Source organism: Pan troglodytes, chromosome 7 (genome assembly GCF_028858775.2).
Source record: "Pan troglodytes isolate AG18354 chromosome 7, NHGRI_mPanTro3-v2.0_pri, whole genome shotgun sequence".
Lineage (NCBI taxonomy): Eukaryota > Metazoa > Chordata > Mammalia > Primates > Hominidae > Pan > Pan troglodytes.
This window is the reverse complement of record NC_072405.2, coordinates 97,490,328-97,510,008: the sequence shown is the minus strand read 5'-3', so window position 1 is coordinate 97,510,008 and position 19,681 is coordinate 97,490,328. Positions and strand designations below refer to the sequence as shown.

Sequence of the window (19,681 nt, the reverse complement as noted above, 5' to 3'; positions counted from 1 at the left end):
CAGTGTGTAGTAAAGAGTTAGAACAGCAGATGCTTGGAGCTTTAACAATTTTTATTCAGAACTATACATTATCTCATGAGAAATAAATTTGATCCTTGGATTAGATGTTTTTCACCTTATGTTTGTTATACTCAAATGATGCCCATTAGTTTACCAAACTGTTGGAGGGTGAAATTGAAGAGTGAAAATGTTATAACTTTTTTCTTCTTCTTAGTTGTTCGGTTCTCTGTTAAAACTCAATATAAAAGCAAATAATGTTTTTTTATAAAGCCAAAAAAAGGAGAAAGAAAAATATAGCCCTTTATGTGTGCAAAACTACAAAACTCTCCTAGACACAAATCTTTGGAAATAGTAATATTTTTATTTGAAAAAGGCCCACTAAGTAAATACACAAAAAGGCAAATTTTTAAAATAGGGAAAGAGCAGCATGTTTCATAACACCAGCTAAACTCATAATTTCTACAGGGGACAGGGTGAGCAAGGATACTTTAAATTTTTAGCAATGTGAAATAAATTTATCAATAATCATATACTTGTCCTTCTGCAAACTTAAACAACAACAAAAACCACAGAGTTGCTGCAAGTTAAAATTGTCTGCCTTGATTTCTATCTTTTCATTTTTTCAAAAAATTTTATTAAAGTAGAAAAAATACTGGATTTAGAGCTTAACTGCCTGCCAGCCAGCTAGCAATACAAATCCATCACTGGAGTACTGGTAGTCTCTGACCAGTTGTATCAGTACCACTGATAAAATTTTAATGATGTTAAGCAGGCATTAGGTACTAGTAGAAGGGAATGTACTGGAAGGTACAATATCTCAGACGTTTGAGATATTGTAGAATGAGTATTTATAAGGACCATGACATAGGATGATTGCTGCTGGGAGCTCTCAGTGCACTAAAGGAATACAATAAAAGGAAGAAGAAAATTAATCACCCATTTAAGATGAATGATCTAATCCCAGGGTTCTTTGGCAGCACATAAAGAAAATCTCATTTTCAACAGCTAGAGGGCAGAAAAATCTGAGAATCTGACTTGGTATATAAATAGGCAGGTAGGTAGGTAGATAATTGGTAGGTAGGTAGGTAGACAGATACATAGATGATAGAGAGATAGATATGCACATAGATATAAATATATTCATATTTATGTTCTCTGGAGCTCTGCTATAGCAGTCTCAACCTCTGCAAGTATTTTTTTATTATTATTTTATGCTAAGGCTAGGGCCCTGATGGAGAAGTGGAGCTGTAAAATTTGAGATAGTGACATTAAAGCCTTGATACATAAAATGTCATCATGGTCACCTGTTACAGAGAATAAATAGGCAGAATTCCTAAAAAGTAAAGTTTTGGTTCAGGTCTGTTTCCCAGTGGCTTTGCTGGGTCCATAAGCCTACCCCACGGGCAATATCCATGGTCCCTAAAAGCAAAATTTAAATGGATACTTGGTAGTGGGTAGAGTTTCCACATTGGTTTCTTGGCCTGTGCAGTAAGAGCTATCACAGTAAAGATTAAGTGGAAGCCTCTGAAACTTCTCTCTACCTTTTTCCCCACTCTGGCCAAGATAGGAAATTGAAAACCATATCACATCTCAGGTGGAATGCCAGAAATTAGTACTGCTCCTACAGACCTAAAGCAGAATGCAAATCTGGTGATTCCCATCATATCCCCATTTAATACATGAATTTGAACATTAAAAAAAAAATGAGTCTTTGAAGCCTGGATTCAACTACTAGAAATTCAATCAAGAAACAGCCCTAATTACAGCTGTTGTGCTAAACGTGGCATATTTGCTACAGCAGACTAAAATAGCATTAGGTCCATTATATGTGGTCACTGACATGGCAAATGCATTGTTTTCCATCCCTAACAAGAAGACAATCAGAAACATCATTCATTCATGTGAGATGAATAATATACTTTTATAGGCTTGTTCATTTTTATCCTTGTCATTCTTTCTGGATATGATCCATGCTTATTTCTCTTGAATGTGATATTAGTTCTGGATTTTTCTGATTGTACCCCATAATGCTAAATAATTTGGTTTTAATTGGTTATTTGACTCTTTTCTACTCTGGACATCTTGATCACCCTAAATTGAGAACCGACTATCAGCCACAATTCTAGTCAATTCAGACCTCTATCCCATGTGGAGTATCCAGAGATTCAGAAAGATATGGAACTTTTAATTTTTGACCAGCTAATAGTCTTGAAATATTATATAGATGCAAAAGATTTTCTTCAATTAAGAATTTCTGATTGTAATGTAATTAACTACTTGATTATCTTAGCATTGCTCTTGAGACAAACATAATAAACATACATTCTTGACTTGATTTAAAGGTCTTTCATAATCAATTAGTCTTCCTGTCTCTCCCTCCTCAAATCACCTATTCCCTCTCACTTATCTGAAACTACTATTATCCTTCTTTCAGGGATCCAGCCACATCAACCTTGTCTGTTATCAAATACACCACACAAACCCTGCCAGTGGTCAGATGCTGTTGAAGGCATCCTTTATCAAAAATGTTTAATCAAATGTCAGTATTAATAATATCATTTATATTTTAAAGGCTATATTATCTTAAATATTTCAGGACTCTAAAGATATTGGATCTTAATGTCTGGAAGAGATAAAGTTTTACAAAAGCCCGTTACCTTGTTGCTTGTGGAAAAAGCAAATACTCATCTCTTACCATTGAGTCATATGAAGGTAGGTACATCTCAGCAAGTGAAAAGTTTTTTAATTCTTCACTCCAAATGAAGCTGTGGAAACTCTGAGGTATGAACGAGTCTGGTGAATCACTTCCTTCAATCAGATTTTTATACACGTTTGTTTGAGGTCGAGCTAGGCCTTTCAGTATTACATAAAATCCATCATTTGCAACCACTGAAAAAGACAAAGCCAAAAAATATATACTGTGTGCTCAGGCTCCTTGATATAGATATGACTAATATATATATTACACTTATGGTACTTTCAACGTATTTCTTTCAGTGTATTCTGTAACAGTGAATTTAATGTAATAGGCATTTTCAAATAGTTTACTCAAGTAACAAGAATAACAAAGGCATGTTTATACATTTGGAGTATTCTTTTCAGACAATTACATATAGTAGCTATCCTCTCACAGAACTGATGGGTTCTAGTGGAAGAAAACATGGTTACATATAATTATTAATAGATTTGAGACATTGTGAGAAAAATGGGACCAGAAAAGCCCTTGAATGTTTTTTTAATGTTTATGACCCTCCCATACACAAAATGCCATTTTTCCTATTTTATATAAATAACAATATATATCTACCCTTAATTTTCATTTATCTTTGCTCTGGACATGATGACAATTACTTATAGAACTTAATAATGGAGACAGTTTGGAGAGGGTGGCTGATTATTACTAGAAAGAAGAGTTTTTCCCATATCTGTCCTACTCCATAACATAAATCCCTAAAAACTGTCATCCAATCCCAATTCCTAACGTTAAACTGTGTGCCTGTAGGTCCGAAAGACATACTCATTTTTTAAATATTTCTAATGCAACTTAAATTAATTCCAGTTCTTCTGAAGCTTTTGAAGAATAAGGGAGTAAGAATGGGACGGTGTCTTTCTCCATTTCTTATTTACATTACTTCAAAAGATTGAAGCAAATTACTCAAGTGCTGTCAGGAGATATTTTCTTACACTTTGCTTATGAACTTGAAAGAAATAGAAACTTTACAAATTGCATTTTCAGAGAATATCATTTTTTTAAATGTCCGAAAAGTCATCAAATGCTTGCCATGTCTGCTTTTTTTGTGAGTGCTTATTAGTGTGACTTTCTTAGTCACAATTCATACACAGTGACCACGGGAGAGTGATTTTCATGCTTCTTTAAAGCAAAGGTTGTTCTTGCTTGGATGTCTGAGCTTAAACTAGACCTCCTTCCAGGCAACACAATACAAGGATATCTTGTTTTACTGTGCTTTGCTTTTCAGTGCTTCACAGATATGGCATTTTTTACACATCAAAGATTTGTGCAACTTTGCATCTAGCAAGTCTATCAGCACCATTTTTCCAATAGCATGTGCTCACTTTGTGTTTCTGTGTCACATTTTGGTAATTCTCACAATATTTCAAACTTTTTCATTATTATTTTATCTGTTGTGGTGATCTGTGATCAGTGATCATTGATGCTACCATTGATGTAATTGTTTTGGGTACCACAAACTATGCACATATAAGATAATGAACTTAATTGGTAAATGTGTGTGTTTGGACTGCCCTATTTAATGGCTGTTTCCCCATCTCTCTCCCAGTCGTCAGGCCTTTCTACTCCCTGAAACACAGCAATGTTAAAATTAAGCCAATTAATAGCTCTAAAATGTCCTCTAAATGTTCAAGTCAAAGGAAGAGTCATGTGTCTCTTACTTTGAATCAACAGCTAGAAGTGATTAACCTCAGTAAGGAAGGCTTGTTGAAAGATGAGATATGCTGAATACTAGGCCTTTTACACCAAATTATAAGCCAAGCTGTGAATGCAAAGGAACAGTTCTTGCAGAAATTTAAAAGTGCTATGCCAGTGAACACACTAAGGAAGAAAAACAGCCTCATTGCTATACTGAGAAAGTTTTAGTGGTCTGGATAGATGAAACCAACCACAACATTCTCTTAAACCAAACCTAATCCAGAGCAAGGCTCTATTTCCATTCAATTTTCATGAAAGCTAAGAGAGGGTGAGGAAGCTCCAGACGAAAAGCTGAGAGCTAGCAGAGTTTGGTTCATGAGGTTTAAAGATAAAAGCCATATCTATAACATAGAAGTGCAAGGTGAAACAGCAAGTGCTGATGTAGAAGTTGCATCAAGTTATCCGGAAGACGAGCTGAGGTCATTGATAAAGGTGGTTACACTAAACAGATTTTCAATGTAGATGAAACAGCATTCCATTGTAAGAAGACGCCATCTAGTACTTTTATAGCTAAAAGAGAGAAGAAGTCAATTCCTGGCTTCAAAGTTTCAAAGGAGAGGTTGATGATGACATACAGCTGGTGATGGTGACATGCAGGTCAGCTGACTGTGACATGCAGCTGGTGACATTAAGTTGAAGCCACTACTCCTTTACCATTCCAAAAATTCTAGGGCCCTTAACAATTATGCTAAATCTACTCTGCCTGTGCTCTATAAATGGAACAACCAAGCCTAGATGACAGCATATATTTTATAGCATTCTATAATGAATATTTGAAGCCCACTGTTGAGATCAACTACTCAGAAAAAGACTCCTTTCAAAATACTACTGCTCATTGACAATGCATCTGGTCACCCAAGAACTCTGATGGAATTATGTAAGTAGATGAATATTGTTTTCCTGCCTGCTAACACAACATTCATTCTGCAACCTATCAATCAAGAGGCAATTTCAACTTTTAAGTTTTATTATTTAAGAAATACATTTCATAAGTCTATAGCTACCATAGACATAATTATTCTGATGGATATGGGCAAAGTAAACTGAAAACCTTCTGGAAAAGATTCATTATTCTACATGCCATTAAGAACATTTGTGATTCGTGAGAGGAGGTCAAAATATCAACACTAACAGGAGTTTGGAAAAGTTGATTCCAACCCTCAAGGATGACTTTGAGGGGTTCAAGGCTTTGGTGGAGGAGGAAACTGCAGATGTGGTGGAAACAGCAAGATAACTAGAATTAAAAGTGGAGCTTACTTACAGATGTGACTGAATTGCTGCAATCTCATGGTAAAACTTAAACCAAATAAGGAGTTGCTTCTTATGGATGAACAAAGAAAGCAGTTTCTTTAGATGAAATCTACTTCTGATGAGTAGGTTGTGAACACTGAATTTTAAAAAAGATTTCGAATGTAACATAAACTTAGTTGATAAAGCAGTTGGCAGGGTTGAGAGAAGTGACTCAAATTTTGAAATGTTTTGTGGGTAAAATGTTATCAAACAGCATTACATGCTACAGATAAGTCTTTTGTAAAAAGAAGAGTCAATTGATGCAGAAAACTTCATTGCCATCTTCTTAAGAAATTGCCACAGCCAAACTGGGCATGGTGTTGTGTGCCTGAAGTCCCAGCTACTTGGGAGACTGAGGTGGGAGAATCACTTGAGCCCAGGAGTTCAAGTTCAGCCTTGGCAAAAACAACAAGACTCTATCTTTAAAAGGAGAGGGAGAGAGAGAGAGAGAAACAGAGAGAGAGAGAATTTGCTGCAACCACCCATATCTTCAGCAACCTCCACCTGAATAGCCAGCAGCCATCAACATTGAGGCAAGACCCTCCATTAGAAAAAGATTAGGATTCACTGAAGGTTCAGATAGTCATTAGTATTTTTTAGCAATTAAGTATTTTAAATTAAGGTATATATATTTTTAAACATAATGCAATCACATGCTTAATAGACTACAGGATAATGCAAACAACTTTTATATGCACTGGGAAACCAAAAAATGTGTGTGACTCACGTTATCGTGATATTCATTTTGTTGCAGTGCTCTGAAACTAAACCTAAAATTTCTCTGAGGAATGCCTGTATAATAGATGGATCAAATGCTAGTCTAGGAGACAAGAGAAGGACTGATTTTTAGTCCCAGTGTTACATTCATTGTGTAATTATGGGAAAATCATATATTCCTAGGATCAACGTCCAGATCAAAGATTGTCATGCTAAGTTATCTACATGTATTTTAAACGTATTATTTTGTCAATTATTCATTGAATATAATAATTTTATGTTGTTGTAGTTACTATTAAAGGGCTTAAATGAATTTTAAAACTAATATACATAACCAAATTTTACCAATGCAAAGATTATCTTAAAAGTTTTGGCCAATTTAAATTTGTGAAATTTTAAACATGTAGATGAAAAAGACTGTATCTAATAATAATAATTAAATTAGTTAACAATAATGTTAAAAACCTCATATTACATACTATTACTTCGGAAAAACTGTGTTTAATTTAAAAAGCACAAATATTCAAATATCTCACATGACTCTTCTCTTTTAGTTTCTTCATCATAGTTCAGATTATTTCTTTCATCATCCAACACATTTCCCTGAAACCATTATCTTTACTCAAGTTGGTTTGGGATACAGTATATTTGCATTTTAATGTAAAGAAGTCCCTGAAATTATATCGCAAGCTACAAGTACTGTAATCATTTACACAACATTGACAAGTATTTATATAATGTTTTTTAGCTAAATTTATTTTTTAATTTTGTAAAATGCTGAATTTATTGCTAACAATGCTTTTACAAAATTAAACTTACTGAAAAGGCACAAGAAAAAATAAGAATCACCCATACTTATACAAATCAGAATTTTTGAATAAGTGCATTTATTTGGAAACAGAAGAGGGAGACTGCAATAGCCAAAAGTTTAAAAACTGAAAGAATCAAATATTGGCATAGATGTGAAACATCTAGAATTCTCACACATTGTTACTGGGAGTATAAATTATACAATTAGTCTGTAAAAATGTCTGGCAGTTTTTTATAAAATGAAACATATGTCTAACCTATGTCCCAGTAATTCATTCTTAGGTATTTGCTCAGGAGGAATGAAAGTAGATGTCCAAAAAGGACTTGTACAAGGATGTTACTAGCAGCTTTATCATAATAGCTGAACTCTATAAAAATCTCAGGTGTCCCTCTGGAAGAAAATGTGTAAAGAAGCTCTTGTATGTCCATGCAATGGAATACTACTCAGCTATGAAAAGGAATGAACTATTGATTCATACAACATGGATAAATCTCAGAAGCATTATGTTGATTGGAATAAAGTTTTCACAAAAGGGTACATGCTGTCTGACTTCATTACAAAGTTTTAAATGATTCATGTGAATTCAATTCATAGTGAGAATTTAAAAAAAGAAATAGAGAGCCATTGCCCCTATGGGACAGACAACAGACTGACTGGGAAGAAATATAAAGAGAACTTTTAGGGTGATAGTAAAGTTCTGTATCTTGCTAAGGATCTGGGATACAGTATTTGTCTAAACACATCAAGTGATACATTTAAGGTATACATATGCACATCACTGTATATAAATTTTGCCTTAAAAAATAAAGTGTCAGAAACAAATATTGAATCCTAGATACACTCTGAAGTGTTTAGAGGTGAAATATCCTGATGCTATGATATGTCAATTAAATGGAAGCTTATGCAAATATAGTGGAGAAAAAAACTAGAGAAAAAAATCAGTGTTCACAAGATGAGAGCAAATATTGTTTGACTTTCTTTGTTTTGAACATTTTATTATATGAGAGACACTATTCTAAACATATTATAACCCTATGAGTCAGGCACTGTGATTGCTTCAACTTTACAACTGAGGAAACTGAAAGCAGGGAAAAATTAAACATCCTTCCCAAGCTTGATGAGCTAGTAGTGGTAGAGCCAGTATTTGAAGACACCCAGTGGCAGTTCCACATGACTATACTAGTCTTTGTAATTTGACATAGAATTCTTTCTTCCCCTCCCCTCTCTGTCTCATTCTTGAAATATATTTCTTAGAGATAGTGTTTCAATTATGATAAAATAAGACTACAATGTGTTATTTAGCATGTGACATTTTCAGTTAAAAATATATTACAAAGTAATATATGTTCACTTAAAAAGTTTAAAATAAAAGTAAATATATGTCTGCCTATGAATACATGTTTATGATATAAACATTATAATACAAAAACAAGTCTAGAAAGAGATTTGGTAGTATTAGTTACTTGTTCATAAGAGAATGACTTATGTGGCACCTCCCCTACTCTCTCTTCCTTCAGCTCTCAGCCATATGAAGTGCTGGCTCCCATTTCACCTTCTGCCATGAATGTAAGTTTCCTGAGACTTTAAAAACAAGTCTCTTTTTAAATACTTATAAAGAAAGACATTGTTAATTATTGAGCAAAATAATAGTTCTTGATTAGAAATCTAAGTATACCTTTCACTAGATATTCTCCATAAAATAGAAGTTAATGTTTTCAGATCTTAATGACAAGTGGGTTGATTGGCTATTCCTAAATAAATGACTCCTTAAGAAGCAACCTCTTAATCTAGATTTCTTAAACCTAGAAACAGCTATTCCTGTTAGTCATAAATACCAAACATGCCATGAAGAGTAAATATCACGTACCAAGCATTAAATATTTGTCATGCACTGTGCTAGGTGTTCTAACACTAATTATTCCAATAACCCAGAAAACCATACATTGTTAGTGCATATTGCAGATGAAGAAACCAAGGCTCAGAATGATAAAATAACTTGTCAAAAGTTACAAAGTACATTAATTTCTGGAAATTTTCAAATGTGTTCTAACATCTGAAGGACACACACACACATACAAACATACATACATATGAGTGCTCTGTGTGTGTGCTGTACGTGCATATTTAAGTAGTGATGTGTATATATAAAATGTATATATAGATAAATATATACGTACAAATGTATGTTGGTTTTATAGATTTTATAAACAACCTCAATGGGAATTAAAATAATTCTTACCATTCGATATGGTTTGGATCTGTGTCGCTGCCCAAATCTCCTGTCGAATTGTAATCCCCAGTGTTGGAGATGAGGCCTCCGTGGGAGGTGACTGGATCATGGGTGTGAATCATTCATGAATGGTTTAGCACCATCCTCTCGATGCTGTTCTAGTGATAGATTTTTCATGAAATCCCATTGTTTAAAACTATGTGGCACCTCCCTCTTCTCTCTGTTCCTCCTGCTCTCAGCTATATAAAGTCTTGGCTCCCATTTTGCCTTCTGCCATGATTGTTAGTTTCCTGAGGCCTCCCCAGAAGTTAAGCAGATGCCAGCATCATGGCTCCTATACAGACTGTGGTACCATGAGGCAATTAAAACTCTTTTCTTTATAAATTACCCAGTCTCAGGTATTCCTTTACAGCAGCGTGAAAATGGACTAATACATTATTTGTAAGAGAGTTCAGAAATTGACCCTCAATTATTTCCTTAAATTAACATAGTTGGCATATTCATAAATCTATCAAAATTATTTGAGAAGAAATTTGAAAATAAAAGTTTTTTTTTAATTTCAGACATATATGCAGAGTGAGATGAAATTTTGGTTCACTTCTGTATAGATGTACTAGGGGAGAATAAAAAAGGAAAATGATCCTTATTCAAACAAAAAATTTAACATTGTAAATGGAGTTAAAATGAAGAGTTCAGAGAAAAGTATAAAATTTGGCTGAAACTGAATTTACAAAAGCTTCTCAAAATAGAATTCAAAGAATATTTGACATAATCCCAAAATTTATAGACAAATTATTTAAATACTATAAAATTGTCTAAAAAAGATTACTATCTAATTAAGGTCTCAAAGAACAATTAAAATATTACTAACAGAGCACGAAGTGGTGTTAAATGTATGAATTGTCAGAAAAGAGACATTTGTTAATAATGCAAGATAAATATAAGCATTTGAAATTTTTAACCTGTGAGAAGAAACAAATAGCATGGATTCCTCATTCAAATATTCAAAATACACAAAACGATTTCACGTATTTAAAAAAAAAAAAAAAAAGCATTTAAGAAAAATCAGCGGGGAGGAGCCAAGATGGCCGAATAGGAACAGCTGGGGTCTACAGCTCCCAGCCTGAGCCACGCAGAAGACGGGTGATTTCTGCATTTCCATCTGAGGTACCGGGTTCATCTCACTAGGGAATGCCACACAGTGGACACAGGTCAGTGGGTGCGCGCACCGTGCAGGAGCCGAAGCAGGGCGAGGCATTGCCTCACTCGGGAAGCACAAGGGGTCAGGGAGTTCCCTTTCCTAATCAAAGAAAGGGGTGACAGAGGGCACCTGGAAAATCGGGAAAATCGGGTAACTCCCACCCGAATACTGCGCTTTTCCGACGGGCTTAAAAAACAGCGCAACACGAGATTATATCCCCCACCTGGCTCGGAGGGTCCTACACCCACAGAGTCTCGCTGATTGCTAGCACAGCAGTCTGAGATCAAACTGCAAGGCGGCAGCGAGGGTGGGGGAGGGGCGCCCACCATTGCCCAGGCTTGCTTAGGTAAACAAAGCAGCTGGGAAGCTCCAACTGGGTGGAGCCCACCACAGCTCAAGGAGGGCTGCCTGCCTCTGTAGGCTCCACCTCTGGGGGCAGGGCACAGACAAACAAAAAGACAGCAGTAACCTCTGCAGACTTAAATGTCCCTGTCTGACAGCTTTGAAGAGAGCAGTGGTTCTCCCAGCACGCAGCTGGAGATCTGAGAACGGGCAGACTGCCTCCTCAAGTGGGTCCCTGACCCCTGACCCCCGAGCAGCCTAACTGGGAGGCACCCTCCAGCAGGGGCACACTGACACCTCACACGGCAGGGTACTCCAACAGACCTGCAGCTGAGGGTCCTCTATGTTAGAAGGAAAACTAACAAACAGAAAGGACATCCACACAAAAACCCATCTGTACATCACCATCATCAAAGACCAAAAGCAGATAAAACCACAAAGATGGGGAAAAACAGAACAGAAAAACTGGAAACTCTAAAAATCAGAGCGCCTCTCCTCCTCCAAAGGAACGCAGCTCCTCACCAGCAACGGAACAAAGCTGGATGGAGAATGACTTTGACGAGCTGAGAGAAGAAGGCTTCAGACGATCAAATTACTCTGAGCTACGGGAGGACATTCAAACCGAGGGCAAAGAAGTTGAAAACTTTGAAAAAAATTTAGAAGAATGTATAACTAGAATAACCAATACAGAGAAGTGCTTAAAGGAGCTGATGGAGCTGAAAACCAAGGCTCGAGAACTATGTGAAGAATGCAGAAGCCTCAGGAGCCGATGCGATCAACTGGAAGAAAGGGTATCAGCGATGGAAGATGAAATGAATGAAATGAAGTGAGAAGGGAAGCTTAGAGAAAAAAGAACAAAAAGAAATGAGCAAAGCCTCCAAGAAATATGGGACTATGTGAAAAGACCAAATCTACGTCTGATTGGTGTACCTGAAAGTGATGAGGAGAATGGAACCAAGTTGGAAAACACTTTGCAGGATATTATCCAGGAGAACTTCCCCAATCTAGCAAGGCAGGCCAACATTCAGATTCAGGAAGTACAGAGAACGCCACAAAGATACTCAAGAAGAGCAACTCCAAGACACATAATTGTCAGATTCACCAAAGTTGAAATGAAGGAAAAAATGTTAAGGGCAGCCAGAGAGAAAAGTCGGGTTACCCTCAAAGGGAAGCCCATCAGACTAACAGCGGATCTCTCGGCAGAAACCCTACAAGCCAGAAGAGAGTGGGGGCCAATATTCAACATTCTTAAAGAAAAGAATTTTCAACCCAGAATTTCATATCCAGCCAAACTAAGCTTCATAAGTGAAGGAGAAATAAAATACTTTACAGACAAGCAAATGCTGAGAGATTTTGTCACCACCAGGCCTGCCCTAAAAGAGCTCCTGAAGGAAGCACTAAACATGGAAAGGAACAACCGGTACCAGCCGCTGCAAAATCATGCCAAAATGTAAAGACCATTGAGACTAGGAAGAAAATGCATCAACTAACGAGCAAAATCACCAGCTAACATCATAATGACAGGATCAAATTCACACATAACACTATTAACTTTAAATGTAAATGGACTAAATGCTCCAATTAAAAGACACAGACTGGCAAATTGGATAAAGAGTCAAGACCCATCAGTGTCCTGTTTTCAGGAAACCCATCTCACGTGCAGAGACACACATAGGCTCAAAATAAAAGGATGGAGGAAGATCTACCAAGCCAATGGAAAACAAAAAAAGGCAGGGGTTGCAATCCTAGTCTCGGATAAAACAGACTTTAAACCAACAAAGATCAAAAGAGACAAAGAAGGCCATTACATAATGGTAAAGGGATCAATTCAACAAGAAGAGCTAACTATCCTAAATATATGTGCACCCAATACAGGAGCACCCAGATTCATAAAGCAAGTCCTGAGTGACCTACAAAGAGACTTAGACTCCCACACATTAATAATGGGAGATTTTAACACCCCACTGTCAACATTAGACAGATCAACGACACAGAAAGTCAACAAGGATACCCAGGAATTGAACTCAGCTCTGCACCAAGCGGACCTAATAGACATCTACAGAACTCTCCACCCCACATCAACAGAATATATATTTTTCTCAGCACCACACCACACCTATTCCAAAATTGACCACATACTTGGAAGTAAAGCTCTCCTCAGCAAATGTAAAAGAACAGAAATTATAACAAACTATCTCTCAGACCACAGTGCAATCAAACTAGAACTCAGGATTAAGAATCTCACTCAAAACTGCTCAACTACATGGAAACTGAACAACCTGCTCCTGAATGACTACTGGGTACATAACGAAATGAAGGCAGAAATAAAAATGTTCTTTGAAACCAACGAGAACAAAGACACAACATACCAGAATCTCTGGGATGCATTCAAAGCAGTGTGTAGAGGGAAATTTATAGCACTAAATGCCCACAAGAGAAAGCAGGAAAGATCCAAAATTGACACCCTAACATCACAATTAAAAGAACTAGAAAAGCAAGAGCAAACACATTCAAAAGCTAGCAGAAGGCAAGAAATAACTAAAATCAGAGCAGAACTGAAGGAAATAGAGACATAAAAAACCCTTCAAAAAATTAATGAATCCAGAAGCTGGTTTTTTGAAAGGATCAACAAAATTGATAGACCGCTAGCAAGACTAATAAAGAAAAAAAGAGAGAAGAATCAAATAGACACAATAAAAAATGATAAAGGGGATATCACCACCAATCCCACAGAAATACAAACTACCATCAGAGAATACTACAAACACCTCTATGCAAATAAACTAGAAAATCTAGAAGAAATGGATAAATTCCTTGACACATACATTCTCCGAAGACTAAACCAGGAAGAAGTTGAATCTCTGAATAGACCAATAACAGGATCTGAAATTGTGGCAATAATCAATAGCTTACCAACCAAAAAGAGTCCAGGACCAGATGGATTCACAGCCGAATTCTACCACAGATACAAGGAGGAACTGGTACCATTCCTTCTGAAACTATTCCAATCAATAGAAAAAGAGGGAATCCTCCCTAACTCATTTTATGAGGCCAGCATCATTCTGATACCAAAGCCGGGCAGAGACACAACCAAAAAAGAGAATTTTAGACCAATATCCTTGATGAACATTGATGCAAAAATCCTCAATAAAATACTGGCAAACCGAATCCAGCAGCACATCAAAAAGCTTATTCACCATGATCAAGTGGGCTTCATCCCTGGGATGCAAAGCTGGTTCAATGTACGCAAATGAATAAATGTAATCCAGCATATAAACAGAGCCAAAGACAAAAACCACATGATTATCTCAATAGATGCAGAAAAGGCCTTTGACAAAATTCAACAACACTTCATGCTAAAAACTCTCAATAAATTAGGTATTGATGGGACATATTTCAAAATAATAAGAGCTGTCTATGACAAACCCACAGCCAATATCATACTGAATGGGCAAAAACTGGAAGCATTCCCTTTGAAAACTGGCACAAGACAGGGATGCCCTCTCTCACCACTCCTATTCAACATAGTGTTGGAAGTTCTGGCCAGGGCAATTAGGCAGGAGAAGGAAATAAAGGGCATTCAATTAGGAAAAGAGGAAATCACATTGTCCCTGTTTGCAGACGACATGATTGTATATCTAGAAAACCCCATCGTCTCAGCCCAAAATCTCCTTAAGCTGATAAGCAACTTCAGCAAAGTCTCAGGAAACAAAATCAATGTGCAAAAATCACAAGCATTCCTATACACCAACAACAGACAAACAGAGAGCCAAATCATGAGTGAACTCCCATTCACAATTGCTTCAAAGAGAATAAAATACCTAGGAATCCAACTTACAAGGGATGTGAAGGACCTCTTCAAGGAGAACTACAAACCACTGCTCAAGGAAATAAAAGAGGATACAAACAAATGGAAGAACATTCCATGCTCATGGGTAGGAAGAATCAATATCGTGAAAACGGCCATACTGCCCAAGGTAATTTACAGATTCAATGCTATCCCCATCAAGCTACCAATGCCTTTCTTCACAGAATTGGAAAAAACTACTTTAAAGTTCATATGGAACCAAAAAAGAGCCCGCATCGCCAAGTCAATCCTAAGCCAAAAGAACAAAGCTGGAGGCATCACACTACCTGACTTCAAACTATACTACAAGGCTACAGTAACCAAAACAGCATGGTACTGGTACCAAAACAGAGATATAGATCAATGGAACAGAATAGAGCCCTCAGAAATAATGCCACGTATCTACAACTATCTGATCTTTGACAAACCTGAGAAAAACAAGCAATGGGGAAAGGATTCCCTATTTAATAAATGGTGCTGGGAAAACTGGCTAGCCATATGTAGAAAGCTGAAACTGGATCCCTTCCTTACACCTTATACAAAAATCAATTCAAGATGGATTAAAGACTTAAATGTTAGACCTAAAACCATAAAAACCCTAGAAGAAAACCTAGGCAGTACCATTCAAGACATAGACATGGGCAAGGACTTCATGTCTAAAACACCAAAAGCAATGGCAACAAAAGACAAAATTGACAAATGGGATCTAATTAAACTAAAGAGGTTCTGCACAGCAAAAGAAACTACCATCAGAGTGAACAGGCAACCTACAAAATGGGAGAAAATGTTCGCAACCTACTTATCTGACAAAGGGCTAATATCCAGAATCTACAATGAACTCAAACAAATTTACAAGGAAAAAACAAACAACCCCATCAAAAAGTAGGCAAAGGACATGAACAGACACTTCTCAAAAGAAGACATTTATGCAGCCAAAAAACACATGAAAAAATGCTCACCATCACTGGCCATCAGAGAAATGCAAATGAAAACCACAATGAGAAACCATCTCACACCAGTTAGAATGGCAATCATTAAAAAGTCAGGAAACAACAGGTGCTGGAGAGGATGTAGAGAAATAGGAACACTTTTACACTGTTGGTGGGACTGTAAACTAGTTCAACCATTGTGGAAGTCAGTGTGGCGATTCCTCAGGGATCTAGAACTAGAAATACCATTTGACCCAGCCATCCCATTACTGGGTATATACCCAAAGGACTATAAATCATGCTGCTATAAAGACATATGCACACGTATGTTAATTGTGGCATTATTCACAATAGCAAAGACTTGGAACCAACCCAAATGTCCAACAATGATAGACTGGATTAAGAAAATGTGGCACATATACACCATGGAATACTATGCAGCCATAAAAAATGATGAGGTCATGTCCTTTGTAGGGACATGGATGAAACTGGAAGCCATCATTCTCAGTAAACTATCGCAAGAACAAAAAACCAAACACCGCATATTCTCACTCATAGGTGGGAATTGAACAATGAGATCACATGGACACAGGAAGGGGAACATCACACTCTGGGGACTGTGGTGGGGCGGGGGGAGGGGGGAGGGATAGCATTGGGAGATATACCTAATGCTAGATGACGAGTTAGTGGGTGCAGCACAGCAGCATGGCACATGTATACGTATGTAACTAACCTGCACAATGTGCACATGTACCCTAAAACTTAAAGTATAATAATAAGAAAAATAAATTAAAAAAAACAAAAACAAAAACAAAAAAAACCTTCAGCCAAAAAGCAAAAAGGTGGGGAGGTAAAGGGAGGATTGATTAAATACGTATGGCAAACTTGATGGCTATTGAAACTGGTTGATGGGGTCATAGGGGTTTTTATGTAAGTCTGGAAATTTTTATAATAAAAGTGATTTGTTTGTTTAAAAAAAAAAAAAGAAAAATCAGACAATAAGGAAACAATAGTGATTTCCAGCCCATTAAATAATGATTCCCAGACTTTGCAAAAGTAAAGGAATTTATCAAAATCAAGTTGGTTAGGAATAAGTTTCATAAAAGTATTTATATACCTAGTTTCTATTACATGAAAAATCAAAGAACCATTCTCATGAGGACTTAAGAAACCCCTAATGCAGGACCCCATATTTGAAAATAGCTCTTAACTATACTTCTATTAATGAACAAAAGGCATTAAAAAGAATTAAAAATACTAGTTAGAGAAAGTTTAATTAATCATTTTGATAGTGACTTTTTGAAAGTTTAAAGGCCAATTACAAAGTCTGATTAAAGCAAACATGATTGTGAATCTTCCTAAACATTTCCCACTCTCTGGTACAAAGACCTTCAGCTAAAATCAGCCATTCTAGAAGGACTTAAAAGTTTCAAGGAACTGTAATTGGATGAATAAGGTCATATTGTCAGTGGTGAATCCCTCCTTGCCCTATAAAATTTAGTTTAAGTGTTATCTACCTACCAGGGAAGCCTTTTCTGATCTCAGCCCTGCCCCCATCCAGCCTAATTAAGAGGCCTCCTCTGGGATCTTTCTTCACAGAATTTTTGCCATGGCACTCTTTGTTTTCAGTCTCTGCCAGTAGACTGTAACCTCTTGAGAGAAGAAACTGACTGCTCTGTGTATCTCCAGCTCATATCACACAGCCTAGATAATTTTAGGCATTTAGCAAAAACACTCGTCGAACAAATGAAAGCTTAATTAATGATTCCCTACAGTATTTCTCTCCAAAGAATTTTATGAAATATTTGAAGATCAACTCTTTTTTTTCCTTAGAATTCTATTGAGGAATAAGATAAAACTCTATGATGGTCAATTTTCTTCTCAGGCCCTTAGATGGAAGCCTAGGAAAAATATAAGAAAGTTATATAAATTTCAAGCCAGATGGATTAATTTATGGAATCTCTTTATATAAGGTCTAAATGATTGCAGAGATAAGATAACAAAGCAATAAAATGGCCTGTTCATAGCTTTTATTATATTAAAGAATCTTTGGAAATGGGATTATTTCGCATAGGTTCAATTTTTCCTCTTCTAAGGTACCAGGAGTAGTTATTTTAAGACACAAGTCTAATAACCTCGCTTAGAATAATGCAATAACTTGTAGAAGACAGTAGGCAAATAAAACTGGATATTTATTTTGAGATTAAAAAAGCAAATATGTAAATATTACACAGCTAACTGGAAGGGATGTAAAGAAATTTATTTCATTTTATTTTGAGCTCAGAGCGTCTACTGAAATAGCCTTCAAATATTGATACTCTCTTTTCCAAAATAAAAATAAATACTCTTCTGGTATTGTGAAAATTACAAAGTATATAATTATAAGAGGCAATACAAGGCAAACATCCCTAAATGAGTACATAAAATGATATGAAGGTCTGGAGAAGAAATAAATTGTGTCTGGTGGGAAATACATGGAATGACTTTATGAAAAAGAAGCATTTATGATGGATCTTGAAATGTAGATACAATTTTGATTGACAGATATGGAAGGAAAAATATTTGTATAGTAGGAAATCAAATGAACAAGACCAGAAGCAGGTAACATGGAGTACTTGATGGACTTCAATCAAGCTAGGAAGGTTGATAAAGAACAGTGAATTACCCAGTTTGTCAGAAGCACAGTACAGGAAAAAGTATTTTAAAGAATTCACTTAAAAGCAGGTTAGGACACACTTAGGAGAGCACTGGAAATTGGAATTATGTTTTAAATAACCAATTACACAATGTTCACTTAGAATAAAAGTAGTGCTAATTTTTAAAATGAAGTATGACTGGTTTAAGATGGCTGACTAGAAGCATCTCATAGACAACTTATCCACTTATAAGAACCAAAATAATGTATGAGAAAACCATACCTCAAATACATTATCCAAGAGAGAACACCGGAGTTTAACAGAAAAGTGACAAGAAACACCAAAAATAAGGATGGAGAAAGAAAAGGGGCAGCCTGCTTGGCCAGGACAGCCACAGTCAGGAGTGACTCTCAAATATGGGGAGAGGGTGATTTTTCAACATTTAAATTACCAAAGCCTTAAAATTTAGAATGCAGCAATAGTGGCATTCTCATGTAACACTGGGATGATACATTTCTGATCACTTGTAGACAACTATCAAGAGATATTAAAATATACCCACATTTTGATTCATTACTTTTAACTTTAGAAATCTGTCATAAATAAATAATCCAAAATACAAGTAAAAGATACTGTAAGTATGTATTCAGGACCACAGTATTCATGATAGGAAAATATGTACAACCTTTTTAAAAAGATTGATCAAGTATAACATATCTGTATGACAAAAATATGCAGTTATTCAAAAGTGGTGTTTGCAGAAATATTAGCAGTTCAATTATGTGAATGTTGAGCTGAGGTAAGGTCTAAAAACCTATGAATTTGAAAATCAGAAGCATATACATTAAAGTTGAATCACAGCAATGAATTAAAGCTCTCATCAAAAAAATGAAAAAAAAAAACCTTGGACAGTTAGGGGAGGTTCCAGGAGGACTCTTGAAAGGGACAGAAAGAAAGTGAAGTTGCAGAGACAAGAATGAATCAAATTGTTCATAAAGGACCTTTGTCAGATGCTGGTCTTCTTCTGGACTTGCTCTCCCTAAAAGGATATCACTAAATCATCCTGGCTGGAGGTGACTGGTCAGAGGACTATTGGTAAGGCAAACTACCAACATTGCAAACTTTTAAAATCGACCCTCTCAATGAAGCCAATTGCAGAGGGAATAAACACGGAAATGAGAATTCATCATATTCATAGCATTAAGTGAATTCATCATATTCATAGCATTAA

At 36.2% G+C, this 19,681-nt stretch overlaps 1 protein-coding gene across 4 annotated transcripts in view; it reads right to left on the bottom strand.

Moving 5' to 3' along the window:
• Positions 1–19,681, bottom strand: part of CNBD1 (cyclic nucleotide binding domain containing 1) — a 622,857-nt gene that overhangs the window by 244,501 nt on the left and 358,675 nt on the right. For all 4 annotated transcript variants that reach the window (XM_054656870.1, XM_016959647.3, XM_063817255.1 and 1 more), the window contains one exon: positions 2,696–2,889. In XM_054656870.1, the coding sequence (XP_054512845.1) occupies positions 2,696–2,889 (194 nt within the window). The remainder of the gene's footprint in view (positions 1–2,695; positions 2,890–19,681) is intronic.